Genomic DNA, 27,716 nt, shown 5'->3' on the forward strand with positions numbered 1-27,716 from the left:
ATTCGATCCTGGCTCCATTTTTGGCCCATGAAACATGTATTTTCCTAATCTGAGCTTTATCCCCAGACGTACCATACCTGTGTGCACACATGCACCTCAAGGCGGTCCATCTTTTTCCAAACTTTAAATTGACAAGAGATAGATGTGCCAATTGCTTTGAGAAATACAGAAAGGAACGTAATTTACTTTGCAGCAACAGCCAGAGAATCATCCTCCCAGCTGTCCCTACGCTTGGTTGCCTCAGGGAAGAGTATTGATAGGGTTCAGATGGTACACAGGAATCCTGCTTGGGACGATGCTTTGCTGAGTACTTCACCTGCGATTTCTTTTCCATTTCAGAATACATAAACCAGGCTGTTCCCAAAAGGCCTGCGGGTTCCGTCCAGAACCCCGTCTATCACAATCAGCCTCTAAATCCAGCTCCTGGCAGAGACCCTCACTACCAAAATCCCCACAGCAATGCAGTGGACAACCCTGAGTATCTCAACACCCACCCCACTTGCGTCAACAGTGTGCTCGACGGCCCCACCCTCTGGGCCCAGAAAGGCAACCACCAGATTAGCCTGGACAACCCTGACTACCAGCAGGACTTCTTTCCCAAGGAAGCCAAGTCAAATGGCATCTTTAAGGGTCCTGCAGCTGAAAATGCAGACTACCTAAGGGTAGCACCGCCCAGCAGTGAATTTATTGGAGCATGACCACAGAGGATAGTGTTGGCCGTCACAATCTCCAATGTTTCAGTCCCTGGGTCAAGCCACGGCAGCTACTCAGTGCTGATAGTCATGCCCACATTAACTCTTGGACCCGTGGACTGGTTCAGCCATATTTGCTCCGATGGGACCCATCTTTCGTGCAGGAAGTTCCCCCTACTTGGATGCACTTTGGGGAAGTTTCTGGGACATTCCTTTGTCTTCGAACTGTGAGGCCTCCACAAAAAAGGCATCCAGCAAGAATATTGTCTGTTTGGGCAGAAGTTCACCTTGCCATGAGGTATATCTGATGAAACAAACTGTGTAAGGAGTTTTATTGCTTGGGGGCCCTTGGGGTTTTTAATTGTCATTGTTGATTTTGTTTATAATGGGCTTTTCCAATGAGGAAGAAGCTTGCTTGTAGCACTTGCTGCACTGAGTTGATCCAGGCCCAACTGTGACCAAGAAGCAAGGGTCAGCGTCTTCCAGCTAACATTTGATTCCACTGACTCTGCTTCATGATTCTTCCATTGCAAGACAAAACTAGAAGTGCTCTATGTCCTGAGCGGGACTTATTGGTACTGTATCAAATCATACCAGGTACGAGAGGATAAAGCCACTTTGAACCCTTCCTGACTGAAGAAGAAACGGAGGCGGGGAGAACTCTTCTTCAGACTTCTTTTTAGACAGGTTTCCTCATGGTACTTACTCTCCATTGGTTGTCCAGTGTTTTCTAGTTATAAGTATCAGACTTACTTGTTTATTTTCCATTCCATTGAAACTCAGTATGCTTTCCCTGTCAGTAGGAGGAGACGGTACATCAAACCATAACCAGCATCGGCTTGTATTTAGACCAATAGCCTTTAATCAAGATGGAACAGTAATGCAAAAGTTCACACAAGAACATGGCTCTCAAATTTGAGTCTCGAAGGAAATACATCAAGTCCCTTAGGGGTCAAGGAGTGGCCATATATCGGGACACTGCTGAGGTACAGCCGCTCCTAAAACACTTTCAGCCTCCCACCACCAAATTAGGCTACTTATGGGAGATAATTTTCTTTTTATGTCACTTTAGAAGATTTTTACTCAAAGGGTACTTTTTTCCTTTCTGATGAGCTGCCCCAAAGCGCCCGCCTCACTCTTCGGGAATGAAGGGATCCAGGCTCTGAGGCCCCTGTGCGGGAACGCACAGCCCTCGCCACTGGGGGGCGCATTTTACAGGTGGAAATAAAGACAACATTATATATAGGGGAAGAAAGTGGTAAATATGAAATCAGAGTTTGAAATTGATGACAATGCCTTAACGACATCTACGGGTATTTTAGAAAAAAAAATTCCCTCTTAAAACAATTTCCCAGTTATTGGAAGATCCAGATAATTTAGGACGTTAAATGTTTTTCCAACCTGTGTGTCCCTGTAACCCAATCGGTTCACGGCAGTGCTTTGTATACAGTGTTTTAAACACTCTTAGTCAACATCCAGCTTATCAAGGGAAGAATGTTGCAGACAGTATTTCCGGCCTACAGATGTGTTCAGCCACACACACACGCACACACACACAATTGTCCTTTTGCTATTAAATTATTGACTGTCAGGTCAGGGCCGCACAGCTTTGTTACCAAAATATTGATCTTGTCCCAATGGTATTCAATACTCTTAAGCAACTATCCCAGCCCAGCATAAGCACTAACGATAGAAAAATAAATAAAACATAATCCCGATTCCAAGAAATTCACAATTTGGCCGAGGGAATTGACTCATAAAGGCCAACCTTAAAGCAACATGATGGGATGGTAGGCAAGACAGGTCTGCCGAGCACGGACAGCACAGAACAGGGAATAGTGGATGGGCCCTGCCTGGGGGGACCTGGAAGGCTCTTCGGGGAGGGAGTGGTGGAGTTGGGTCAAAACAGGACCAGGGTCTTAGCCACAAGGGAAATGGGACGTGTGTTCCAAGCAGAGGAAAACTTGACCAAGAAAGCATCTGCCAGAGGAACCACTAATGAAAGTGGGAGAAAAGCCTGCCTTAGGTGGTCTTTACAAACTGTCCCTGTAAGCCTGGGAACTAGCCTGTAACATTTCCCAAGTGCCCTACATGTGGGTCCTTATGGGGATTTGAAAATGATGAGCAAAAAGATTAAACATCGTTCTAAGAATCTAACACTTTATGCCATTGTCAGTAAAGCACTTCTGTTATTTATTCACCTCAGAACATAAATATTTTGATAAGTTTCTCCAGCCCCAGGAAACAGAATGATGCACATTTTTGTCACCACTTATTCTTCAAGAAGCAAGGGACTAGTGAGGGAGAGCAACTGAATGTGAGTTCAACTGTAGCAGTTAAATCCTAGTATTTTTGTAATTTGCAATATTTTACTATAACATAATAAAACAGCAAAAACTATTCAAGCTTTTTCTTTTTTGTATTTCAGCTTTCCTGCATAAAATCTGGTTGCTAAATTCTCTTAATTGTAGGACTGTGTTTCCCAAAATGTCCTCACAATGGCTATCCAGGGAGGTGCAGAGGGGGTTTGTAGATGCTTCAGAACCTGAGAATGCAGAGCCCGAGTCAAGAGCCTCAGCCGTCACTGTGGGCAGATGAGGAGAGGGCTCCCCGCAGCACCAGTATTTCCATTTCATGGCCCTGATTGGCCAGGGTTCAAAGCTTCTACTCTGTCTCTTCAGTTCCTCCTTGTTGACACTGGGTTCAAAGACCCTGGAGAGAGCCTGTTCCTTCTCAGTTCCTGGAAACATTCCCCTTGACCCCACCTTAGATTTGGTCTTTGGAAACAGTTCAGGGAAAAGTAGTTGTAAGTGAACGCTTACAATGGGCCAGCGTCCTCACACGTCTCGTATAAACTTTAAGGAGTCCCTGCCGTCATACTCTATGAAACACACTTTTGTCACCTCACAAAGTAAAAAAGACGAATCTTCCAAATTCTAGATTTGCTGAGTGCCAGTTGTCACTGGTTTTATAACCAGGAGCATGTGGAGGCACCATATTGCGTTCCAGTTGATAACAAGGCTTAGGTACTTGTTGAAAGTGCTTAATCTGAAGGATTCTTAGTTTGGCTCAGGTGCAGCCTGGGCCCATGGGCTTTTCAGAGCTTCCCCAGCTTATTCTGATGAGCACCAAAGTTTGGGGAAACACTGGTATAAAGGAAAGGCCTATGGGGAGGCCCGTCCCTCAGCTGGAGGCATCCCGCTGGCCTGTTGCACACTCTCCAGGCCTCAGGTTACACAAGCAGGGGTCAAGTTGCTGAGTTATGGTGACCCACAGATCTCACCCTTGCTGCCAAACAGAATCACCTGGTGAGCTTAAAAAGCAGGGGCAGGGTCCCTGCAGACCAATGAAGGGGACTCTCAGGGCTCCCCACGTGATCCTAATGGGCAGAGTTAAACCCTCACCTCTAAGGTGACCTGTAAGGTCGTCTATACCATGCCCCCAAGTCAGGGCCGAATAGAAAAGCCTGAGTCAGGTAAAGGAAGGTGGTGGAGTCCTTAATATTCCTGAGACTTGCCCACTCGTGACCGTTCCAAAGCCTCTAATTCTTCGTCACCGGCAGTTTACCCTGAAAGTGGCAAATACCCAAACCTGAGCCTCCGGAAAGCCCCGGAACAGTTTGCGTTTTCTAAGAAGTTAGAAAAATCGTCTCTCTCACAGTGAGGCGCTCACCGCGTAACAGCTGGTGGAATTGCCCTCAACGTCTACTTTGCATTTCTCTTTTGATAAGTGAACGTTTTTATTACAACGTAACAATCTGTTTATATTTCCTTGCCCACGGGCTGTAAAACCTTACTGAAAAGAAATCCCTGCCTCTATTACCAGCCACACCTGCCGAATCAGGGGCATACATTTTTGTACTATGAAAGACACACTCACATAGGGTTTATAAATGTTAATCTATTTTTGTAACTTTTTTTTGAGGAATAGTAGCCTCTCTTGTAGCACTGAACTTTGTAAGGTATGTTTTTAGAAAAACTCATTTTTCTACTAAAAGTTAGACAAATAGAATCAAAAGTCGAAACTGAAATCTTTGAAGGGATTTAAAGTAATGGAACGCTCCTCTTTCTCGTAAAAAGGCACAGCCTCGTCGCAGAGCTAAGCTAGGTCATTGTCCTGATAAAGAGGAATCATGCCTTTTATATTTATAAAATGAGAAAAGGTAAAAAGCACATATGGTTTAGTCTTCCGCTAAAGCAGCCTCTCTCCATGTTAGAGAAAAAGAATGACTTTGTTATTGCTAACACGGATCCAACTGCATGCTATGCTGTACTCAACTGCCAGCATGATCCTGTCGATGTAAAAAAAAAAAAAAAAGCAATAATATAGCACTTTGTTGGTTTATATACACTAATCTGACTTTGATACAAATTATTTTTATTTTTGTATTTATAGCTGATGTGCATTTACCAATAGACTAAACAGATCTGCAGAACCCTAATAATGTTCAGCATGTTTTGGTTACTCAGTACACTGATGAAGTCCATGTTTCCCAAGCCTTCTCATGACCTCACCTTCCCATTCCCGAAAAAGTGTTCTCAGCCCCTGTCTGCACAGTGAAATCCCTTGGGGAGCTTTTGAAACTAGTGAGGTCCAGCTGCACCCCAGACCAATTCAATACAAATCTTTATGGGTGAAATCCAGGCATCCGTGCCTTTGAAAGCTCCTAATGGTCATTCTGATGGACAGCCAAGGTTGAGAACCACCAACCTAGGTGCCTGGACAACTTAACGCTTCAAGGACCTCAGTGCCAGTTGCTGCAGGGGAGGACAGGTTCCGTGACAAGCTGCCCAAGCACTAGAAGGGAGAGGTTTAACCAGCTGATGAAAAGGGAAGGAAATGTGGAACAGATAGGTTTTTCCATTCCCCCTATTAAAGGTGGACTGGTGGTATAATAAAGGTAGAGAGCATTCTCACTGCTGGTCCAACCAACATGGCACCCATCATAAGCAGGTAACTTTTGTTTGCCCGGCTAAAATAAAACATTGACATATATGTTACATTATAAAGGGGAGACATTAAGAAGATTGTGTAAGTAGCTGGATGGCTTTTACAAAAACAATAGTCCAAGAAAAGGATTCTTTAAGAAACACTTTTATATATTTTCCATAAATTGCATCTGGGGAAAAAAAACCTAAAGCAATTAGGATTTTCTCTTCCACGGCTAAAACTTTACAGCCACGTTACGCCCTCCGAGGTCACAGGTCTGTCCTGTCTAAATTGCCCACAAAAGTTCTTACTATGCATCCCCACCCTATCACCTAGCAGACGAAACTTCAAGGAAAAGCATACTTTTTTTTTTCCTTAGGTGCATTTAATTGTTATTTTTAAACCCTTTGACCTGATTTGGTTACAAAATAATCTTATACTGTAACACCATCTCTTGGAAATGAAGAGGTCCTATAGATCTGATGCCTGATAATCAGGGTGACCATGTCCAGTTAACAACAGACAGCAATACCTTCATTTCTAAAACAAGCAAGCAATAGCTTTATAGCTTCTATATATGGTACGTCTTAACAATGTAAAATTTTGCTGTGATGAAAGCAATATGTGTACAAATGAAAAGCAAGATTCTCTTTTATATGGTTTACACTGTTGATCAGAACATGTTGATTGTATATTGCGTATTAAAAAATTAGATGTATATTATTCATTGGTCTTTTCTTGTAAGTACCTTATAAATAATATTGTATCCTTCGTTAGCGATGCAGTGTTGACAGTAGTTATTAATCATATCTGACCTACTGTAGATGTTCTTTCCCGATAACTTTTTTAAATTAATTAATAAACTTTATTTTTAGAGCAGTCTTAACTTCAAACACTGAACAACTGAGCGGAAACTACAGAGGGTTCCCATATCCTCCCTGCCCCCCACTCCTGCCTCCACTGTATCGCGTCCACACCCAAGTGGCCTGGGAACTTTTTAATGTTTGGAGGTTTCCTGTGCGAGACTGGGACTCCTCAATGCCGTGCTGTGTGGCAGCAGCATGCGGTCTGACTGGGGTCTGCAGCCTCTTCGCACCTGTTCTTAGGACCTCCCCTCCCCTGATTTCCTTCATGGTGGAGAAACACAGAGCCAAGGGGAAATGCCTTTTTTAAAAAAAAAAATTTAATTTTATTTAATTTTATTTTTTTATGAGTATGATTTGTTGTCAAATTGGCTTCTGTACAACACCCAGTGCTCATCCCAACAAGTGCCCTCCTCAATGCCCATCACCCATTTTCCCAAGAGGGAATTCCTCGGTGGACGGGATTTTCCTATGGCAGGCACCAAAGCAAACAGAAGTTTTGTTGCGATTCTGCTAAATCACAAATGCTAGAAGCCTGAAGAATGAATGAGGCACACCCTTGTGTGAGGGTCCCGCCCCCCACTCTGGGCTGCACGGCTTACACCTTACCACCCACCTCCCTTATATCTGAGGGCTTTCCCAGTCCATGAGGACTCCATGTGGCAGAAACACTTATATCCTATGCTTCCTGTGAGCCAGGAAAGTAACCACCAGCATGGAGGGAAATTGTTCTGCCAAAGTCAAGGTAAAAGTTCTGTAAGAACCCGGTTCTCTAGCTAAGTACTTGAACACGTAAGGGAATAAGCAGTTTTCTCATCTGTAGTAACCACAGAGTGCGAGTCAAAGGCAAAGGGTGTAAACCCATCTCAACAGCTGAGGAAAAGCCAACTTGGCGATGAAGCAGGTGCCAGCACTGGGGAGGAAACTAGAAACGGGACCAGCAGCTGACCAGCTGGGAGGTGGGAGGGCACAGGGCAGGAAGAGGTGGGCGTGCGGTTTTAAGTTGGCTTTAGATTGTGGAACTAGCACCTGGAATCCCCTGGCCCTGGCCTGGAATCGTCCACAGGGCTTCAGATTTCTTTGACTTTCAGTGCTCTGACCCCAGAGAATAAAGCCCCAACTCCCTCTGCCACTGCTTTCTCCTGGACCAGCTGGTCGCCACACAATGCTCTACCTTGTTCCTGTTACTCAGGAGGACAGAGAGCAGGAAGTGGGGCTCGGCTGGCTCACGACCACCACTGATCCCTGCAGGGCTGACTCTCATCATTTCCAGGAAAATTGCAGCTTTGTTTTTGTGTTGTTCATTCAGAAGATCATCGGTCGCCTACATACAAACGGAGGGCTGAGAGAAAATTGTAATTCATGTAGAAGCAGGACTTCAGGATAACCGGGTCGCTGACGAATAAGCAAATCGGGAACTTTCCAGTTCCCTATTGTGGCCCCAGGCTCCCCTGGCTTCCTGGCCTCCTGACCTTCCACACGCTGGTATTGTCAGGCACCTTGGGAAGGAGTAAGCCTCTTAGAGCTCAAAGCCTTCGATTAAGGGGTTTAGCCCCACATAGAGAAAGGCAAATGTCAGCAAATGAGGTAGACTTGGAGAGCATTATGGGGCACTGGCCCCCTCAAGCCTCCAATGTCATGCCCAAGGGAAGGCCATGGCTTATGATCCCAGAGGAGTGCCCTTACCTCAGGGCAAACTCCCTCACACCATAATCTCCACCACTGCCCCACCATCCTGCTCCGCATAATTCCAAGCTGAAGCTCAGGACAAATGGAGTTTCAGCTTGAAGAGATTTTGCTCTGGGCCAATAATCTTGTGAAACTAATTATAACTACCTGGGGAGAGAAAAGTTTTCCCAAGAACTGGAGGGTCTGAAAAGGAGGACAGAATTCTTTTTCTTTGGGTTTCCCTTTGCTCGGGGCTTGGGCAAGTCTTCCAGACCTTGCTCCTCTCAAGGTTTTTCCTCTATACCCAGAAAGGACAGCTAAAAACTTGGGTAGACCGGGCGCCTGGGTGGCTCAGTAAATTGAGCGTCCGACTTGGGCTCAGGTCATGATCTTGCGGTCCGTGAGTTCGAGCCCTGTGTCGGGCTCTGTGCTGACAGCTCGGAGCCTGGAGCCTGCTTTGGATTCTGTGTCTCCCTCTCTCTCTGCCCTTCCCCCACTCATGCTCTGTCTCTCTCTCTCTGTCAAAAATAAATAAACATTAAAAAAAATTAAAAACTTCGGTAGAAAAGCCCTAAGAATAGATCTGATGTCCACCCTACTTTCAAAAATAGTAAACAAAATACGAGAAAGAGCCTATGGGCATATTTGTAATTAGTCCTTTGAAGGAGCCTCCCATTCTGCTCCCCATTAGTCACACTGAGAACCCTGAGAGATACAGATCATGGGAAGAACAGCCAAGTCCACACTCTGAAATGCTTCTACAGATCCTACCTTGAATCTCTCTCCTTGCCCGGGACACTGAGCTAGAAAAGCTGGATGCTAGGGTCTAAAGGAAATAAAAATATATCCTTTACCCCATTCTTGAAAGCAACCCTTCTGAGCCCAAGCAAAGCACATCCCTAGTCCTAAATCCAACACGTGTACACCTGGAGCAAGAGAACAGGTGGACCCGTGGTGCCTCCCACTGTGTTCTCACCTGTGGCTCAGTCCCCCACCATGTAGGCCACCCCTGGGTCACTCTTTGGCATGAGATCAGCGCAGGTGAAGATGCTGAACAAGCCTCCAGCCTGGGACCACTTGGCAAGAAATCCCCAGGATCCCGGACCTGAGCATGGGGCAGGAGAGGGAGGGCAGGCTCCAGGTAGGTGCTCCCTTGCCTGAGAAAGGGTACAGTCCATGGAATGGGAGGGGGAGGCGAGAGAACAGACTGGGGCGACTGGGGAGGTCTACAACCCAGGGTCCCCAACACCTGGGACCAGAGGTGGTCCCATTTGCTCAAGCAAATGAGACCTGATAACTTAATAGAAACTGGGTTTCTTTGATTCCACTTTCCAGGAGCCTAAAGGCCAATTCAGTTTCTAAAATGCACCATCCTTTCTTTTCTTTAAATAGTGATGTAGGGGCGCCTGGGTGGCTCAGTCGGTTAAGCGTCTGACTTCAGCTCAGGTCACGATCTCATGGTCCGTGAGTTCGAGCCCCGCATCGGGCTCTGGGCTGTTGGCTCAGAGCCTGGAGCCTGCTTCCGATTCTGTGTCTCCCTCTCTCTCTGCCCCTCCCCGTTCATGCTCTGTCTCTCTCTCTGTCTCAAAAATAAATAAACATTAAAAAAAATTTTAAATAGTGATGTAAAAAACAAAAACAAAAACAAAACAGTGATGCTCCATCTAGGTGAAAGCGAAGGTTGGAAAAAGAATAGCATCCTCCCTTCTACTTCAGATAGAGCTTAGTGCCACACCTTACCAACTGTTTTTATTTCTAAATGGCTTGCTTTTCCCTTTGCTATGTTTCCAGAGCCTTCTTCTTTTATCTTTTTCTACTGTTGACCACAAACAGAAATGGGCAGATAAACCAACAAGGATATTTTAACCTACAACAACTTTCCCTCAGCTCTTACACTTGGCTGATCAATTTCCACAAGGGCAAGTCTAAGTGAAATTGACCTAATACAGCACACAACCAGGCTTCCAGGGGAGAGCACTGTTTTTCACATAGAACAATAACATAAAAGAAATTGAAATGACAAAGGTTCATCATTAAACACTTCACTAGACTCAAAGAGTTTTGGGGCGTTCTGGGCAACGTGCGAAGAACAGTTATTTTTTATGTCATTTAAAATATTTCAGAACAGGGGCAACTGGGTGGCTCAGACAGTTGAGTATCTGACTCTTGATTTTGGTTCAGGTCATGATCCCAGGGTCATGAGATAGAGCCCCACATCAGGCTCCACACTTAGCATAGACATTCTCTCTCTCTCTCTCTCTCCCTCTGTCCCTGTCCCCTGCTCACACTCTCTATAAAATAAAAAAATCAATCAATTAATAAATTTAAAAACTAAAGTATTTCAGAACATAGAAAAAGATGCAAAGTTGCCCAATTCATTCCACAATGTTGGAATAGTACTAAAAATCAAATAAATACACAAAAAGGAAATCATGGCTTCATTTATGAATGTAGGTGTAGAAATCCTAAATAAAGGAAATGGAGCCATTTATTCCAGGAATTCAAAGATAATTCAACATAAGATATTTTGTTTATATGCATGAAAAACAAAATAGAGAAAATGTTAAGATTAAGAGATGCTCACAAAGCTCTTGATAAAATTCTTTAATATTGCTGTTAAAATCTCTTAGTAACCTACAATAAATAACATCTTTAACTGGGTAAAAATATCTATCAAAAATTTAATAAGAAACATTGAATTAGGGGTGTCTGGCTGCTTCAGTTGGTTAAGCATCTGACTTCGGCTCAGGTCATGATCTCACGGTTTGTGAGTTCGAGCCCCGCATCAGGCTCTGTGCTGACAGCTCAGAGCCTGGAGCCTGTTTCAGATTCTGTGTCTCCCTCTCTCTCTGCCCCTCCCCTGCTCACACTCTGTCTCTCTCTCTCCAAAATAAATAAACATTAAAAAAAAATTTTTAAGGAAACATTGAATTTAATGGTGAAATACCAGCACCTTAAATAAGAACAAGAACACTTCTATTTTTCAACACTGTCCTGAAGTTCACTGTTTTAGAAACAAGGAAAAACATATTATTTATGTATGATATACTTGCATCTTTAAAATATAGTCAGCAAGACTTGTCCCATACCCAAGGACTAAATCCAGCCAGCAGGCTGTTTTTTGTAAATAAAGCTTTATTGGAACACAATTGAACCCATTCCTTTCCATATTGCCTATTACTGCTTACACACTATAATGGCAGAGTTGAGTACTTCCAACAGGGATCCTATGATCTGCAAAGCCAAAACTATTTCCCATATGGCCCTTTACAGGAGTTTGCTGACCCCAAAACAACTGGCTGGAAAAAAATTATTAAAACAAACCCTGAGAGACTCTTAAAGACAGAGAACAAACTGAGGGTTGATGACTAAGGAGGCACTTATTATGATGAGCACTGGGTGTTGTATATAAGTGATGAATCACTGAATTCTACTCCCCAAACCAATATTACACTGTATGTTAACTAACTAGAATTTATATAAAAATTTGAAAAAAAAAAAACAAGAAAATTCAATAGGGTGGCCATGTGTAAATATAATCAATAGTTTTTGCATTTACCACCAATCATTAACTGGACAATAAAATGGAACGAATCTTATTTAAAATAGCAACTAAAACTACAAAATACCTAGGCACACACTTAAATGTGCAAGAGGAGCATGAAAACAAAAACCACAAAATTTTGCTAAGGCATAAAAAAGAACACTTAAAAATATATTACAGTTGTGGATGTGAGGACTTAACCTTGTAAACATACCAATTCTATTATATAAATTCAATGCAATTCAAATGAAAATTCCAATTATTGTTTCAGAAAGTAGAAGTATTATAACTTGGAATCTAGAAAAGAAAATGCACAACAACAGCCAAGACCAGGTGAAAAACAATTGAGTTTTCAATTGATATCAATGATATAAAAACACACTATGTAAAACTTTAATAATTGAAGCTGCATAGTTTACCAATGCTGTCCAGGACACAAATTAATGGAAATACTTCAGAAGTTTGGAAATAGACACGTACTACGTGTGTAAATGCAACATATGACAATGATAACTTTCCGGAGAGTGGACAAATGGAGGACTGTCCAGTAAATGGTTTTAGAGAAAACATCTATGCATTTAAAAATTAATTAGAGCTCTATTTCACACCTTACCCAAAACAAATTGCAGATGGACTAAAGATCTAAGCATAAAAACCAAAACAATCCAAGGATTGGGCAAAATGTATGTGAGTATTTTTGAATCTCATGATGAGAAGCTGCTAACCCATAACAACAAAACCCCAAAGCCATAGAAAAAGATTGGCAATGTGGCCACCTAAATTTCCTTTTGTTTTTCTTTTTTCTTTTTTCTTTTTTTTAGTTTTTAAAGAAAAAAAATAACTAACCACCATTCAAAAAAGTCAAAATTCATATGAAGAAAAAAATTTAAGATACAGCAAGGATTAATATCTTAAAATATGAAGAATTCCAATGAGCCCATAAAAAGTTAAACACCCACCAAAACTCTGACAGTGCATAAATGGACAATTCGTGGAAAAATTACAAATGACTAAAACATTTATGAAAGTGTGTGTTCAGCCCCTCTAACAATTAAGAAAATGCCAGTAAAAATGAAATGATAATGTCATCTCAAGACACATTTTGGTGGGAATAGGAAGTGTCACAATCTTTTTGGAAGACAATCAAAATAGTAAATATGTGTATCCTTTGATATGCAGTTTCACTTGCAGAAATAAAAACTTTACTAAAATATTGTTATTGACTGAATGTGGGTCCCCTAAAATTTCTATAGTGAAGCCCTAACCCCAGGAGGGTCTTTGGGAAGTGATTAGGGTTCGATGAGGTTGTGAAGCTGGGATCCCATGTGGGACTAGTGTCCTTATAAGAAAATAAGGTCATTTTACACCTGATGAGGACACCGCAAGAAAGCAGCCACCTGTAAGTCAGGAAGAGTGTTCTCACCAGAACCAGACCATGCTGGTACCCTGATCTCAGACCCCAGCCTCCACAATAAATGTCTGTTGTTTAAGCCACCCAGTCTATGGTATTTTGTGTTTTGGCAGCCTGAGCTAAGACAATATTCAAACAACTATGCAAAGATATATGAATAAGAATGTTGACTAAAACATTATTTGTAATAGGGAAAAAAGTTTTCAATGTCCATCAAAAGGGAAATTATTAAATGAGTCATGGAGCATGGTAGTATGGAATTCTGTGCAGTTGTTAGAACAGGATAAATCCATATGCAGTGGGATGGAGGTATATTCCCTCCTTATAATACATGATATATGATATACAATATGTGATATACAATATATGATATACGATATATAAGATTGTATGATATGGTTTTAAGTGAAATTAAGCAAGATGCTGAATAATATTTTTGGTTTTCTAAGAAAGCTTATATTTGTGTATATACCTACTGCGTGAGCGTGCCCCTACGTATACAATCTGGAAACCATCTGGAAACATTAATGTCAACCCATTCATTAATGGAGGAGACCTGTGGCGAGTAGGGAGCAAAATGTGAATAATAAAGTAGCAAGGAGGGAATTTTACCTTTTATGTTCTATACTTCTCTGTTGTTTGGATTTTTATAATGAATGTGTATTACTTTGGCAATTGTGTTGGGACAAAATTTATTTATTTATTTATTTATTTATTTATATTGTGAATGAAGTTCTATTGTTTTTTATTTTTCTTTTATTTTTTTTAATTTTTTTTAATATATGAAATTTATTGTCAAATTGGTTTCCATACAACACCCAGTGCTCATCCCAAAAGGTGCCCTCCTCAATACCCATCACCCACCCTCCCCTCCCTCCCATCCCCCATCAACCCTCAGTTTGTTCTCAGTTTTTAACAGTCTTTTATGCTTTGGCTCTCTCCCACTCTAACCTCTTTTTTTTTTCCTTCCCCTCCCCCATGGGTTTCTGTTAAGTTTCTCAGGATCCACATAAGAGTGAAACCATATGGTATCTGTCTTTCTCTGTATGGCTTATTTCACTTAACATCACACTCTCCAGTTCCATCCACGTTGCTACAAAAGGCCATATTTCATTCTTTCTCATTGCCACATAGTATTCCATTGTGTATATAAACCACAATTTCTTTATCCATTCATCAGTTGATGGACATTTAGGCTCTTTCCATAATTTGGCTATTGTTGAAAGTGCTGCTATAAACATTGGGGTACAAGTTCCCCTATGCATCAGTACTCCTGTATCCCTTGGATAAATTCCTAGCAGTGCTATTGCTGGGTCATAGGGTAGGTCTATTTTTAATTTTCTGAGGAACCTCCACACTGCTTTCTAGAGCGGCTGCACCAATTTGCATTCCCACCAACAGTGCAAGAGGGTTCCCGTTTCTCCACATCCTCTCCAGCATCTATAGTCTCCTGATTTGTTCATTTTGGCCACTCTGATTGGCGTGAGGTGATATCTGAGTGTGGTTTTGATTTGTATTTCCCTGATAAGGAGCAACATTGAACATCTTTTCATGTGCCTGTTGGCCATCCGGATGTCTTCTTTAGAGAAGTGTCTATTCATGTTTTCTGCCCATTTCTTCACTGGGTTATTTGTTTTTCAGGTGTGGAGTTTGGTGAGCTCTTTATAGATTTTGGATACTAGCCCTTTGTCCGATATGTCATTTGCAAATATCCTTTCCCATTCCGTTGGTTGCCTTTTAGTTTTGTTGGTTGTTTCCTTTGCTGTGCAGAAGCTTTTTATCTTCATAAGGTCCCAGTAATTCACTTTTGCTTTTAATTCCCTTGCCTTTGGGGATGTGTCGAGTAAGAGATTGCTATGGCTGAGGTCAGAGAGGTCTTTTCCTGCTTTCTCCTCTAAGGTTTTGATGGTTTCCTGTCTCACATTCAGGTCCTTTATCCATTTTGAGTTTATTTTTGTGAATGGTGTGAGAAAGTGGTCTAGTTTCAACCTTCTGCATGTTGCTGTCCAGTTCTCCCAGCACCATTTGTTAAAGAGACTGTCTTTTTTCCATTGGATGTTCTTTCCTGCTTTGTCAAAGATGAGTTGGCCATACCTTTGTGGGTCTAGTTCTGGTGTTTCTATTCTATTCCATTGGTCTATGTGTCTGTTTTTGTGCCAATACCATGCTGTCTTGATGATGACAGCTTTGTAGTAGAGGCTAAAGTCTGGGATTGTGATGCCTCCTGCTTTGGTCTTCTTCTTCAAAATTACTTTGGCTATTCGGGGCCTTTTGTGGTTCCATATGAATTTTAGGATTGCTTGTTCTAGTTTTGAGAAGAATGCTGGTGCAATTTTGATTGGGATTGCATTGAATGTGTAGATAGCTTTGGGTAGTATTGACATTTTGACAATATTTATTCTTCCAATCCATGAGCAGGGAATGTCTTTCCATTTCTTTATATCTTCTTCAATTACCTTCATAAGCTTTCTATAGTTTTCAGCATACAGATCTTTTACATCTTTGGTTAGATTTATTCCTAGGTATTTTACGCTTCTTGGTGCAATTGTGAATGGGATCAGTTTCTTTATTTGTCTTTCTGTTACTTCATTGTTAGTGTATAAGAATGCAACTGATTTCTGTACATTGATTTTGTATCCTGCAACTTTGCTGAATTCCTGTATCAGTTCTAGCAGACTTTTGGTGGAGTCTATCGGATTTTCCATGTATAATATCATGTCATCTGCAAAAAGCGAAAGCTTGACTTCATCTTTGCCAATTTTGATGCCTTTGATTTCCTTTTGTTGTCTGATTGCTGATGCTAGAAAATTTAAACTATATCAGTTCATAGCCTTTCCCTGTCCTCCACTCACAAGACATTTAGCAATTTCTAGTTTAGCATTCTCTTCTTCCTGATCTCTCTGTCCGAGAAAATCCTTGTGGCAGCATCTCCTGGGAAAGCCATCAGTGGAAGGAGAATGCAGTCCTCGGGCACTGTGTGTGGCAGGGAGGATGTGGTGGGCAGAGAGCATCTGGGGCTGAGTGCATGGGTTCTTGCGATGACCAAAGACGGACACGCAGCTAGGATGACAGAACCCCTCTGGTGTGACAGTGTCTTACTCAGCTCAGGCTTCCATAAAAAAAATACCACAGACTGAGTGGCTAACCATTTATTTTTCACAGTCTGAGAAATCTAAGATCAAGGTGCTGCTGACTGATTTGGTCCTGGTCCAAGTCCTCTTCCTTGCTGGGTCCTCACATGGCAGAGAAAGCAAGATCTCTGTTGTCTCTTCTTAGACAGACACTAATCCTATGCTGAGGCCCCACCCTTGAGATCTCACCTAACTCTACCTCCTGCAGGCCCCATCTCCAATTACCATCACATTGGCGGGGAATTCAACATAAGACTTTGGGGGTGAGGGGAAACACAAACACTCAGTCTATAACAGAAAGTCTTCTTTAATTTAGGAGCAAGAGATTAGGGAAGAGGAGAGGACTTTCCTGAGAGTAAATTTCTATAGTTTAGATGAGATCCAAATATGGCCTGGAATTTCTGTTTGGGTCTTGCTTCTTTAAATGAGATATTGATTCAAGCATCCAAGTGTCAGCCATTAGAGGTCAAAGTTCCAACACATAACATTTTAAAGCTTAAGAAACAAAACAATATATTTTTTAAGTTTATGGGCCACAGGCACGAGCCACGGAAAGATTTAGAGGGTGTTTTAAAAAGTGAGTTGGAGTAGAAGGGGGTTAGGAAGACTTTCCTTAAATATAATTCACTTTAAGTTCACTTTAAGCAGCACATCCTGAAGCCAGCCTCAACCCCATTCCACAACAGAATTTAGCCCTGATGCTGCAGGAATCCACTGTATGTAGCTAATAACTTCTCCCCTGCCCTTCTGGAACTGTGCTAGTTATGCACCATCCTTGGGAGAATTGAAACAATAGTCACTTAAATTATTTTCTATAACGTTTAATTCTCTCCAGGTACTCCTGCTGGCCACCAAAAATAAACGATGATTCCATATTTCACCCATTACATTAATCAAAGGAATATGCTCAATAAATCAGTAAAGTGCCAATTAATCCTTGGAACAATGAAAGAATTAATGAAACAATAATAATTGATAGTATATATAAATATAAACAATATGTATACTTATATATCAGACACTGTGCTTAGTGCCCATCTACACTTAGGAAAGAGAAAGGATTTTCTTATTTTATAGATGAAGAAGTATGTAAAATGTAATATTCTGCTACTATTTTGGACAGAGGAAAAATCATGTCACCCTTGCTCAGGACCAGAGCCTACAGCTGGAGTATTTCCTAGACATCAGGTACCACACTTCCTGGACTCCAAACCCAAAGTAAAACCAGTCATCTCTGGTGTAGGATTGGTTCCAGGCCCCTGAGAGTGCACAGACACAAAGTACTAAACCAGCATGCAACTAAGACTCTCAGCTCACTCAACAAACATTAATTGACCCACTCTGTTCCAGGACAGGTGTTGAGCTCTGTGAAAATACCAAGACTAGTGTTGCAAAACAAGTAAAGCTGCGTGCATGTGCACATGCCCCCACACATGCACACACATCAGAAAGTTGGCTAGGAGCCATGTACGTGGACCCCCTCCTCCTCAGCTGCCAGGTGGGAATTCAGAGAACCGGAAATGGTTACAGTTCAGCTGAAATCATACATCCTGATAAAGGGCAAGCAAAAAAGAAAAAAAAAATCAACATGGCAGCCAAGATAATATTCTTTAGCATAAAAAGTACAGACCATAGCACAAGAGATACAGAAGCAGAGTTTACTTTGATGAAAATAAAAAAGATCTTCTTCAAGGAAAGAGAAGTATATTTTCAATAAATTCTCATTTGTACTTCTGGTAAAGGCTTCCAAAGACAGCCTTGCCCAGCACACCTCCTCCTCTTGGCACATGGGAGATTGCATTTCCTACTCCTATGAAGCGAATGGGCCATGTGGTTTTTCTGACTACCAGGCTATGAAGAAAGTGACTCCTGAAACTTCTAGAACAAAGCATTACATTGCAGAGCAGAATCCTCCAGCACTGTGTCCCCACACCCTAGCGTGAGATGGGCACAGTGAGCTCGGTTAGGGTTCCCTCATTACCCAAAGATGTAATTTACCTGTGCTTTTAGACCTGTTACCCTGCCCACCTCACCACCATCCTACTTCTACACAGTCTCTTATTTTCAGTCCAAAACCAGAGGTTTTTGAGTCAAAGGGTTATATCTTTCAGCACCCATCCACAAATGACAACTTTCTGTTTTCCAAAAATAGCTTTAAATGTCAATTTTGTTCTTTTTTTTTTTTTAAATCATTTTTTTACAATACTCATGTAGGATATTACCCTGGCTGAAACTATTTGCTTAGATCTTACCAATAGAAAATTTTGATTCATTCATTCATTCATTCATTCATTTTCTCAACAAATATTATTGAGCACCTACCATGTTTCAGGAACCGTGCAAGATGCTGGGAATTTGATGGGAACAAACCAACAAGGTCATGCCTTCCTCCAGGAACGTACAGCTTATTTTTCAGGTTCCCTTTTTCCTGTGAGGGTACAGATGGCTTGAAATATTTGGGTCTGGGGGCGCCTGGGTGGTTCATTCAGTTAAGCACCTGACTCTTGATTTCAGCTCAGGTCATGATCTCACAGTCATGAGATCAAGCCCATGTCTGGGCTCTGTGCTGGCTGTGCAGACTGCTTGGGAATCTCTCCCTCTCCCCCCCTCTTCTCCTCTCTTGCTCTCTCACTCTCTCTCAGCAATCAATCAATCAATCAATCCCTGGATCTGAAAGCACCAAGGAGTTCCCAGAACAGCCCTATTGGATTATTTAGGTGGTTCCTTTTCCTCAGGGAGATATTTATTCATTTTGAAGACCTCCAAACCCCCCTCAGTGAGCTTTCCTTTAAGAAGTTCATGCCTTGACAAAAAGTCTACCTTACCAAGTCTAATGTTATCTAACCAGGCCCGGACTTCTTCTTCCTCTTTATTGCAAACCCTAAGGAAGTACAGACCGTTTGTCATTTCTCACCTGGAACCCTGAATTATCTCCCAACTTGTCTTCATAACTCCAAATATGACATTCCTCTGCTGCCTGGGTGATTTATCTGGAGCTCATATCTGACCAGAGTGCTCACCTTCTTGATCCTCTACATTGTCTGAGAGGATGAAGTCCAAGCTCCTCAGCATGATGTCTGAAGCCCTCATGACCTCCCCCGTTGCCCCACCTCGGCTCATCACTCCCCCTCACTGCTCTGTTCAAGCACTGCTGAGTGGCTTTTGGTGTCCACTACTCATAATATATCATGCAGCCTTTCCTTCTGAATGTATGGCTTTCTCCATTTTCCTTACCAAATCCAACTGTCATTCATTCATCAAGAACCTCCACATCAGGGTGCCTGGGTGGCTCAGTCAGTTAAGCGATTCTTGATTTCATGATCTCACGGTTTGTGGGTTTGAGCCGCACATCAGGCTCCACAGTGACAGCTCAGAGCCTGTGTGGGATTCTCTCTTTCTCTCCTTCTCTCTCTCTGTCCCTTCCCTGCTTGTGTGCGCTCTCTCTCTATATCAAAATAAATAAAAATAAACTTTAAAAAGAAGGAAGCCACTTCTGAACCCCCAGTTTGGACCAGTGCTTGTTTTTAGGGCATTCATAGCACTCTGTACCTCTATTCTTACATATCCCATTAATACCGAAAATTCTATTGTATGGAGCCTTTTCCCCTACTAGAAAAAAAGCACCTTGGAATTAAGGATTTGTCCATATTAATCATTATTCTCTGCTGCCTGAAGCAATAGTGCTGCTTAGAAAATGCTCAGTAAAGATTTGGTGAAATAAACTAATACAATCCCATGTCCTTCTTCCTCACTTAATAAGCAATCTTTCATTTAGATCCAGAAAGGGGAGGCACCCATAGTGACTTTCTACTTGCTCTGTAAGATTAATTTTTCAGTAATAAGGGTCTAATTAGCAGAATGAAATGACCAAGAAAGTTCTAGTTGAAATCTCTCATCATGAGATGTTCAGGATCACATCTCTGTTCCGTGACCTGTATCAGGAACATGTTGGTTCCTTTCTTCCATCCTGTTCCATACAAGACTCCTCTTTTGCTCCACCTCTGTCCTTTAATAAATGTTGTAATTCTTGCATATAGCCCTTAAGGCTTATATTCATGTAATATGTGTTTATGTGAATTTATCCTTCTTCTTAAAAACTAAAATATTGCAGATGGCAATGAATTTAAGTTAATTTATATATTTATTTAGAGAGCTAGAGAGAGCTCAAGCAGGGGAAGGGCAGAGAAGAGGGAGGGAGAGGATCCCAAGCAGGCTCCACACCTGCTTTCCCACCAGGCAGAGACCTCCAGGATCTATTGCTTAAAGAGTGTGGATGCAGAACTCAATCCCATGAACCTCAAAGATCATGACCTGAGCCGAAATCAAGAGTCAGCCACTTAACTGACTGAGCCACCCAGGTCCCACTGGATTTGGTTTTTTTAATGTCGAGGGTTAGTCACTCTTTTATAATCCTGTAGCTTCCTCTTTTCCTTCAGCAATATGTTTTGGAAACCTCTCTCATAATGGCATAGAAGTTCAGTTTATTCTATCTAAGTATTTCCTAATACTCTGCAGTGTGACCATAGGTTTTTTAAAAAGCAGCTATCTTGGGGTGCCTGGGTGACTCTGTCGGTTAAGCGCCAGACTTCAGCTTAGGTCATGATCTCATGGCTTGTGGGTTTGAGCCCTGCGTCGGGCTCTGTGCTGACAGCTCAGAGCCTGGAGCCTGCCTTGGATTCTGTGTCTCCCTCTCTCTCTGCCCTTCTCCTGCTCACGCTCTGTCTCTCTCTCTCTCTCTCTCTCTCTCTCTCTCAAAAATAAATCAACATTAAAAAATTTTTTTAAATAAAAAGCATCTATCTCTCTGTTGATAGACTTTGGTAGTTTGCTTCCAAACTTTTACTATCATAAATAATGTTGTGATGAACATTATTTTGTATCCCCTCTTGTACCTCTGCAAGGCTCTCTCAGGGGTTCTGCAATAGGAAATTGCTTTGTCAAATGGTGGGCTATTTTAAATAGAAACTATCAAATTGCCAGGAGAATATGAGGCCCCCATTTCTTCACATCCTTGTTAATTCCTAATATTATCAAATTTTGTAATTTGTGTCAAGTCAATGGAGGTTAAATAACTGGTTTGTTTTAGTTTCTGTTTTCTTTTTCTTTTTGTTTTCTGCATTTTCTCAGTGAAGATCAGCATCTTTTTAGTGTTTATATTTGCACATCAAATATGCTTATTTTAAATAAAGCATACAATAAATATAAATAAAAATACATACAATATGTTTATTTTTCTTACTTTATTACCCATTCAAATTTCATTTGTGGCCTTTTTTTATTGGTATGTCTGTCTCCTTTTTACTGACTTATAGGAGTTCATTATGCATCCTGGGTTCTCATTTTTAATTTTCTAATCACATATATATTGTAAATATTATCATTGGTAAAACGTAATTTCGACTTTTTTTTACATCAAATTTATTTTTTTCTTTGTGGTATTTGCTTGTGCATCTTGTTTCAGAAAGCCTTTCTTTTCCTCAAGGACATAAAAATGTTTCCTGTATTTCTCTTGTCTGCAGACTATTTTTACTTCCACTTGATGAGTTTCAATGGATTACCTACCATTTCTGGTGTTAGACCACACACCCTGCTGATGAGGCCGTTTCTTCTATCCTGGGCACTCTGCACTTGACCCTTCCAGGCCTCAGTCTCCATCTGACCAGATCTGTGTCCTCCCCAGCAGCTCACATCCACTCTCACAGCCTCCCACACCACCCACAGAGCCTCAAAACCAAGGAGAAACCCTGGGACTTACCTCACTGATAGGAGGTTCATGTGATTCTTAGACAATCCTTGAAAACGCTTGTCTGGTGTTTCCTGGCAAAGTAATATGTACCCACAGAAAGTAACAGTGAAGGGATCTGAAAAATCTTGGCAGGTTCTGTCACGGCCTGAACAATTTTTCCAAGAAGAACTCTTACATGCTGTTGGCCACCAGAGTGGTACTGAGTTGCCTCCATAGGAAAGAGTCAACCACATAGCCAGGCCTTTCTTCTTCCTAGGGCTGGAAAGAAAACTCCCTTACACCCCCAAGTGCCTATAAGGAGTCCCCACTTCTCTGGAGCCTGCAGACTTCCGATTACTACACTTTTTCAGCGGGAGACAACTTCCCCTCCGTCAAAGACCTTCCCTTTTGTCAGAAAACAACCTAAATTGCAAGGATCCAAGCCTAAACATAAAAGAATTTAGTTTCCTTATGGTGAGCCTGGAGGTAGGTAACCCAAGGCTGACACAGTTGCTCGGAACTGCCTTCGGGCACTGGACTTTTTTCTTCCTACTCAGAAAGCAATGGCTTTCATCAACAGACAGCTTTGCGGGATAACTGCTGCTCCCCCAGATAATATAGAATTCCAGGCAAGAAGATGGGGGGAGGATAAGGAGGTAAAGAGGAATTCCAAATGAAGCTAGTGCCTTTTGATCAGGAAGTCTAGAAATTAGTCTAGAAAGTAGATCATCTGCTGGAACACTGGCCAAGGGCAACAAGGGCACATAACCCTTGTAGGGCAGTCATGTTTCATCCATTTGGGCTAGAGCTCTCACCTGTCTTCCCAGGATCAAGGAATTTCTGCCAAGTGCCTGAACAATTGGGGATTCTACATCAGATGATAAGAGAGATGAAATGCTGTCGGATAAGTAATAGCCAGTGAACACAGCAAAGGGAAATCTGTGGGAAAACAGGACTGTGGTAAAGGATATAAATTCTCCAGGGTGGTGATCCGTGGCCCTATCACAACTTCCATCAGACAGACTGGAAAACTCAAGCTTGATGTAGGGAGTGCCCAAGATGAACTGGGATGTGTTTCTAGAAAGTTGGGGGTGCCAGGGCTGTTTGAATCCTACAATTATGTTGTATATTCTACCCAGTGTGGAGCAGAACCCTGGAAAGCTAATGGGGTTAAGAAGAACAGAATCCAACCCATAGAAGAGGGACTGGAACAGAGTGTCTAGGCCCAGATAAGTGGGTCACAGAGCAGGATTCAGCAGCAGCTTCAGGAGGAATCTAGAAGACAACTGAGAAATCAAGACATAGATGACTCTATGGCGCAGGAAGACACAGCTAGAATTAAAAAGGAAAGGTCAGACTTTGTAGACATCCTCTGACCCAAAATTGCCTCCAGGTGTACCCCAGGAATGCCAAGAATAAGGTTTAAGCAGGAAGACTGAGTGTAGCCTCAAGACACTGATTGAGATGAGGCTCTCATAGTCTTCCTGCCCCTGCCCTTGCTGGAAATGACCAAGCCTGTTAAAGCTGTTCCTAATTGAGGTATCAATGGCTAGAGTTGGAAAATCCAAGGAAACAGGAGGTAACACATTCTATTCAACTCTTCCTTATTCATCAGACTTCTCTGTATCCATGTCTATAGTGAAGCAGACAACCCACTCTTTCACCTCTTTTCATCCATGTTTATGGTTCTAGAGGAAAGATGGAAAAAACAAGCCTCCTTCTCTTTTATTCCCCTTTACTTCCTTCCCATTCTCTTGGCTTAGGTTTTGACTCTTGGTCATGCTGCACTTGTGTACCCCCTGATTTTATTTATGCGTCATTGCTCTCCATTTCATATAGGAGCGCTCCATCTACTGAGTTAACCTAGAGTGTAGACAGACATTAGAAACCTGCAAATTGTTTACGCTCCAGGCCTCCTACAACTGGAACCTGGAACCCCTTTACTTTTTTCCCACCCCCTTTCCCACCTGGAATTGTAACTTGTTGCTTGGAAGAACAGTGGCCATCTTGCCACCAGGAGGGATGCCTAAAGATTTTCTTTTAAGACTTTGTCATCTCTTGCATACTGCAGCTCAGTTTTTACCCTCTACCTCCTGGTCTCCTGTCTTCCTCCATATAATAGAACATAACATGATGAGCATTTACTACAGAGCAAGAATCAGTGAAGCACTGTGACACATGGCTTCATTTATTTGGGGATTTTCATTCCTAAACAATATAAAGTATAGGGTATCTTCTTGCTAGTAAATTACCTGATTATTAGAATAAGACATCTTGCTTAATAAAGACACCACAATTGTTATGAAGTCATAAATTCTATCCAGAAGTTGGTTTAATATCTTACCCCTCCACTGCTTTTTGACCCGCTACCCAACTCATTATTAAGAACATCACCAATTCTGCCTCTCTCCTATCACATTCCCCTGTGGACTTCTCAAATATAACCACCACCCTGAATTATGTGTTAAATCATTCCCTAGCTTTTTCTAAAAAAACAATGATCATAAATGAAATGTACTTATAGACAATATATTATTTCATCTTGTTTGATCTTTATCACTCTAAAAATGAATCCCTAGTTTAGGCAGTGTTTCAGGGTTGCTTTTCCCAGTCTGAATTATGTTGGTGAGATTCCTCCTGTTTTGTCGAGTTGGAGTAAATTCATTTTCAGTGCTGTAGTGTATTTCACATTCAGTAAGAGATGAGGAGCATTACAAGCCCTGTTCCTCCTACTTTTAGCCTGTGTGGCATTCTGTCCTCCACGATGAATCTTGTGATGGTTCACCCTTTCACGATGCAATATTGGGGTATTTGCGCTGCCAGGCAAGTGAGGGCTGGTGCATGTGTGAGGTTGCTAAGTGAGACAGGAACCACTTTTCTAGTTTAGAAACAATGTTATTGCTCCTCTAGTATAGAACAGTTCTTCAGAATACAGAAATTGTCATGTTATTTCTCAAGAACGCATTTAGTGGGTTCTAAGATGACAATGTCATAACCTATACAGTTAAGAGAGGGGACCCCCTGGGAGACCTCAACACAGACAGATCTCATGATGAGTCACATTTCTCTTGGTCTTGAATGCATATAACTTGAGGCTTAAATTGCTTTCCATGTGACCTTAATCAATAAGCTTCCACAAGAAAACATGAATGGAGCACTGTGGGCACTACGGACACTCTGGGCAGAGAGCATCATCTGGAATAGGAGCCACAAGACCTGCTCTGGTCCCGAGTCTGCAAGCCATTCACTGAATGGCCTTGAGTGGACTTTCCTTCCTGGCTTCAGTCTACTCCTCTCTGAAATGAGGGGACTGGGCCAAATGGGCTTCACTGAGGTCCCTTCTGGCCCCAAAATTCTAGCACACCTTATCTCAGAAAAAACTAAGAAGGTAGAACCCTTGCTGCCCAAGTCCAAGGTGAGAAAAGGGTTTAAGCTGCACTATCTGTTCTGCATGCATATTCATCAAAGTTTCTCAGCAGCCAGAGATGCCCCATCGTTTTATTAATCTGCTTCACTGAGCGTAAGTTTGGTTTGGAGGTAGACCAAGACTAATTGGCAGGTGACGGAAGCTCCAGTTTTCTTTTCTTCCCAACAAAACAATAAAATCCACCGTCTGGGTTTTGCCCAGCTATATGGTTTTTCCAGTAACAGGCACTTTGAGTCAGTTTCAAAAGCATGAGCTTATGCTGACCTTACAGATTCTAAAATTAGGAAGTAGAAGAAATATCCGCACTTATCCCATAAGTGTGGTTTTAGCTCATAAATGGACAAGGAGCAGACCTTTCCTTACTCACCCAAGGAGCTCATCTGGTTCTGCCACTCAGTTCTGGGTGACTGTAAGTAAATCGTATATCCCCACCCCCCCTACAATGAAGAAGATGGGCCAGAAGGTCCCTGAAGTCTACCACCTCTGAAGTCCCAAGGTCAGACAATCTGTCTAGAATAAAAGAAACATATGCAGATATCTATTTGAGGAGAGTTCAACATACAGAAAAAGAAATTTGGATCCAGACATTACCTTCCTCTACGTCTTGGGTATTCACTGAGCATCTATTCTGTGCTGGACACAGGCATTGTGTCTTTATACACCCTGCCAAGATTATTAGGGTGTCAGTAATATTGTTCCCATTTAACAGATGAGGAAGTTGCATCTCAAAGAGAGTAGGTAACTTTCTTAAGAATATGAGTCCCACAAATACTGCGTGCCAGCACTAGGATTTGAACTGAGGCCTGCCCCAAAGTCCACACCGTATTTTTAATGTTTTGTTTTTTTTTTTAATTTTGAGGGAGGGAGCGTACATGCAAGCAGGGGAGGGTAGAGAGAAGGATAGACAGAGAATTCCAAGCAGACCCTGTGCTGTCAGCACAGAACCCCATGCAGGGCTCAACCTCATGAACCATGAAATCATGACCTTAGCCGAGATCAAGAGATTTGGCCCTTAACCATCTTAGACACTTAGCCAACTGAGCCATCCAAGCACCTGCAAAGTCCACAATCTTTAAGCGATAGATCCCAGAGATCTTCGCCTGGTGGCAAATAGCACCGCATGTGTTTTCGTGGTGGCATGCTGTTAAAATGTCTACACACAGTGTCCCTGTGGGATGTGTACACTTCCTAGCAGGCCAGCTGCTCCCATTGTCCCTGCTTTAAAAAACATAACTGGGAGTGGCAGGGGGGTGGGGGTGGGGAGGACACCTGGATAGCTCAGTCGGTTCAGTGTCTGACTTTGACTCAGGTCATGAAATCGCGGTTCATGAATTCGAGCCCCACGTCGGGCTCTCTTGTGTCAGCACAGAGCTGGCTTCAGATCCTCTGTCTCCCTCTTTTTCTTCCCCTCAAGCTCTCCCTCTCTCTCTCTCAAAAATAAAATAAACATTAAAGAAAACATAACTGGGAAGAAAGGAGATTGAGAAGCTCTATGCTGCATGTCTGTAATGAGCCTCATGCAAAGGGCAGGGAAATGCTGTTTTATTTACCTTGTTTTATGCTCTTTGAAAAAAGGAGGAAGCCAGCTTGGATTGCACATGGGCTAACACTACTTTGGCAGTGAAGTTTTCAAAGTAGCCATTGGTGTGATGTTTACAGGTATATAGGAACTAAACACCAGGGGGCCAGAAAATGTGCAATGATTCCACAACGATGTGCCTTATCATTTTTAAAAGACTCATCTTGAGGCAAATTTGGACTTTGTAATGTCCTAACACAAGTATTTTCTCACTGACTGTAAGTAAATATTTTCTAGAATGCCTACATGGCCCAGCCTATTCCCCAATGTTAGGAAGCCATAAGCCATAAGGGGACCCCAATGTTATGTACAGGATAATATAAAATGAGATTCTCTTCCTGTAAGTGGGGAAGAAGAACAAGTGGAAAGAGCATATAACTATTTGGATTTGAGTTTGGGGACACGGACTGTACCAGTCTCACAAGACACTGCCAGGTCTAGTCAGAAGTGAGCCCCAGGGGCGCCTGGGTGGCTCAGTCAGTTGAGCTTCCGACTTCGGCTCAGGTCATGATCTCATGGTCCGTGAGTTCGAGCCCTGTGTCAGGCTCTGTGCCAACAGCTTGGAGCCTGGAGCCTGCTTCACATTCTGTGTCTCCCTCTCTCTCTGCCCCTCCCCCGCTCAGGCTCTGTCTCTCTGTGTCTCGCAATAATAAAAAAAAGTTAAAAAAAATTTTTTTAAAAAAGTGAGCCCCAGGTTATGACGGAACAGTGAGCCAGAATTGAGAAAAATAAAATGCAAAGCTGCCT

General features: G+C 42.2%; 1 protein-coding gene across 2 annotated transcripts in view; it reads left to right on the forward strand.

Moving 5' to 3' along the window:
- EGFR (epidermal growth factor receptor) overlaps window positions 1–6,344 on the forward strand; it is a 210,939-nt gene extending 204,595 nt beyond the window's left edge. For both annotated transcript variants that reach the window (XM_006929086.4, XM_045052148.1), the window contains exon 28: window positions 340–6,344. In XM_006929086.4, coding sequence (XP_006929148.2) covers window positions 340–698 — 359 coding nt within the window. In that variant the 3' untranslated portion in view covers window positions 699–6,344. The remainder of the gene's footprint in view (window positions 1–339) is intronic.
- Window positions 6,345–27,716: the final 21,372 nt, after the last annotated feature.

The sequence above is a fragment of the Felis catus genome, chromosome A2 (genome assembly GCF_018350175.1).
Source record: "Felis catus isolate Fca126 chromosome A2, F.catus_Fca126_mat1.0, whole genome shotgun sequence".
Lineage (NCBI taxonomy): Eukaryota > Metazoa > Chordata > Mammalia > Carnivora > Felidae > Felis > Felis catus.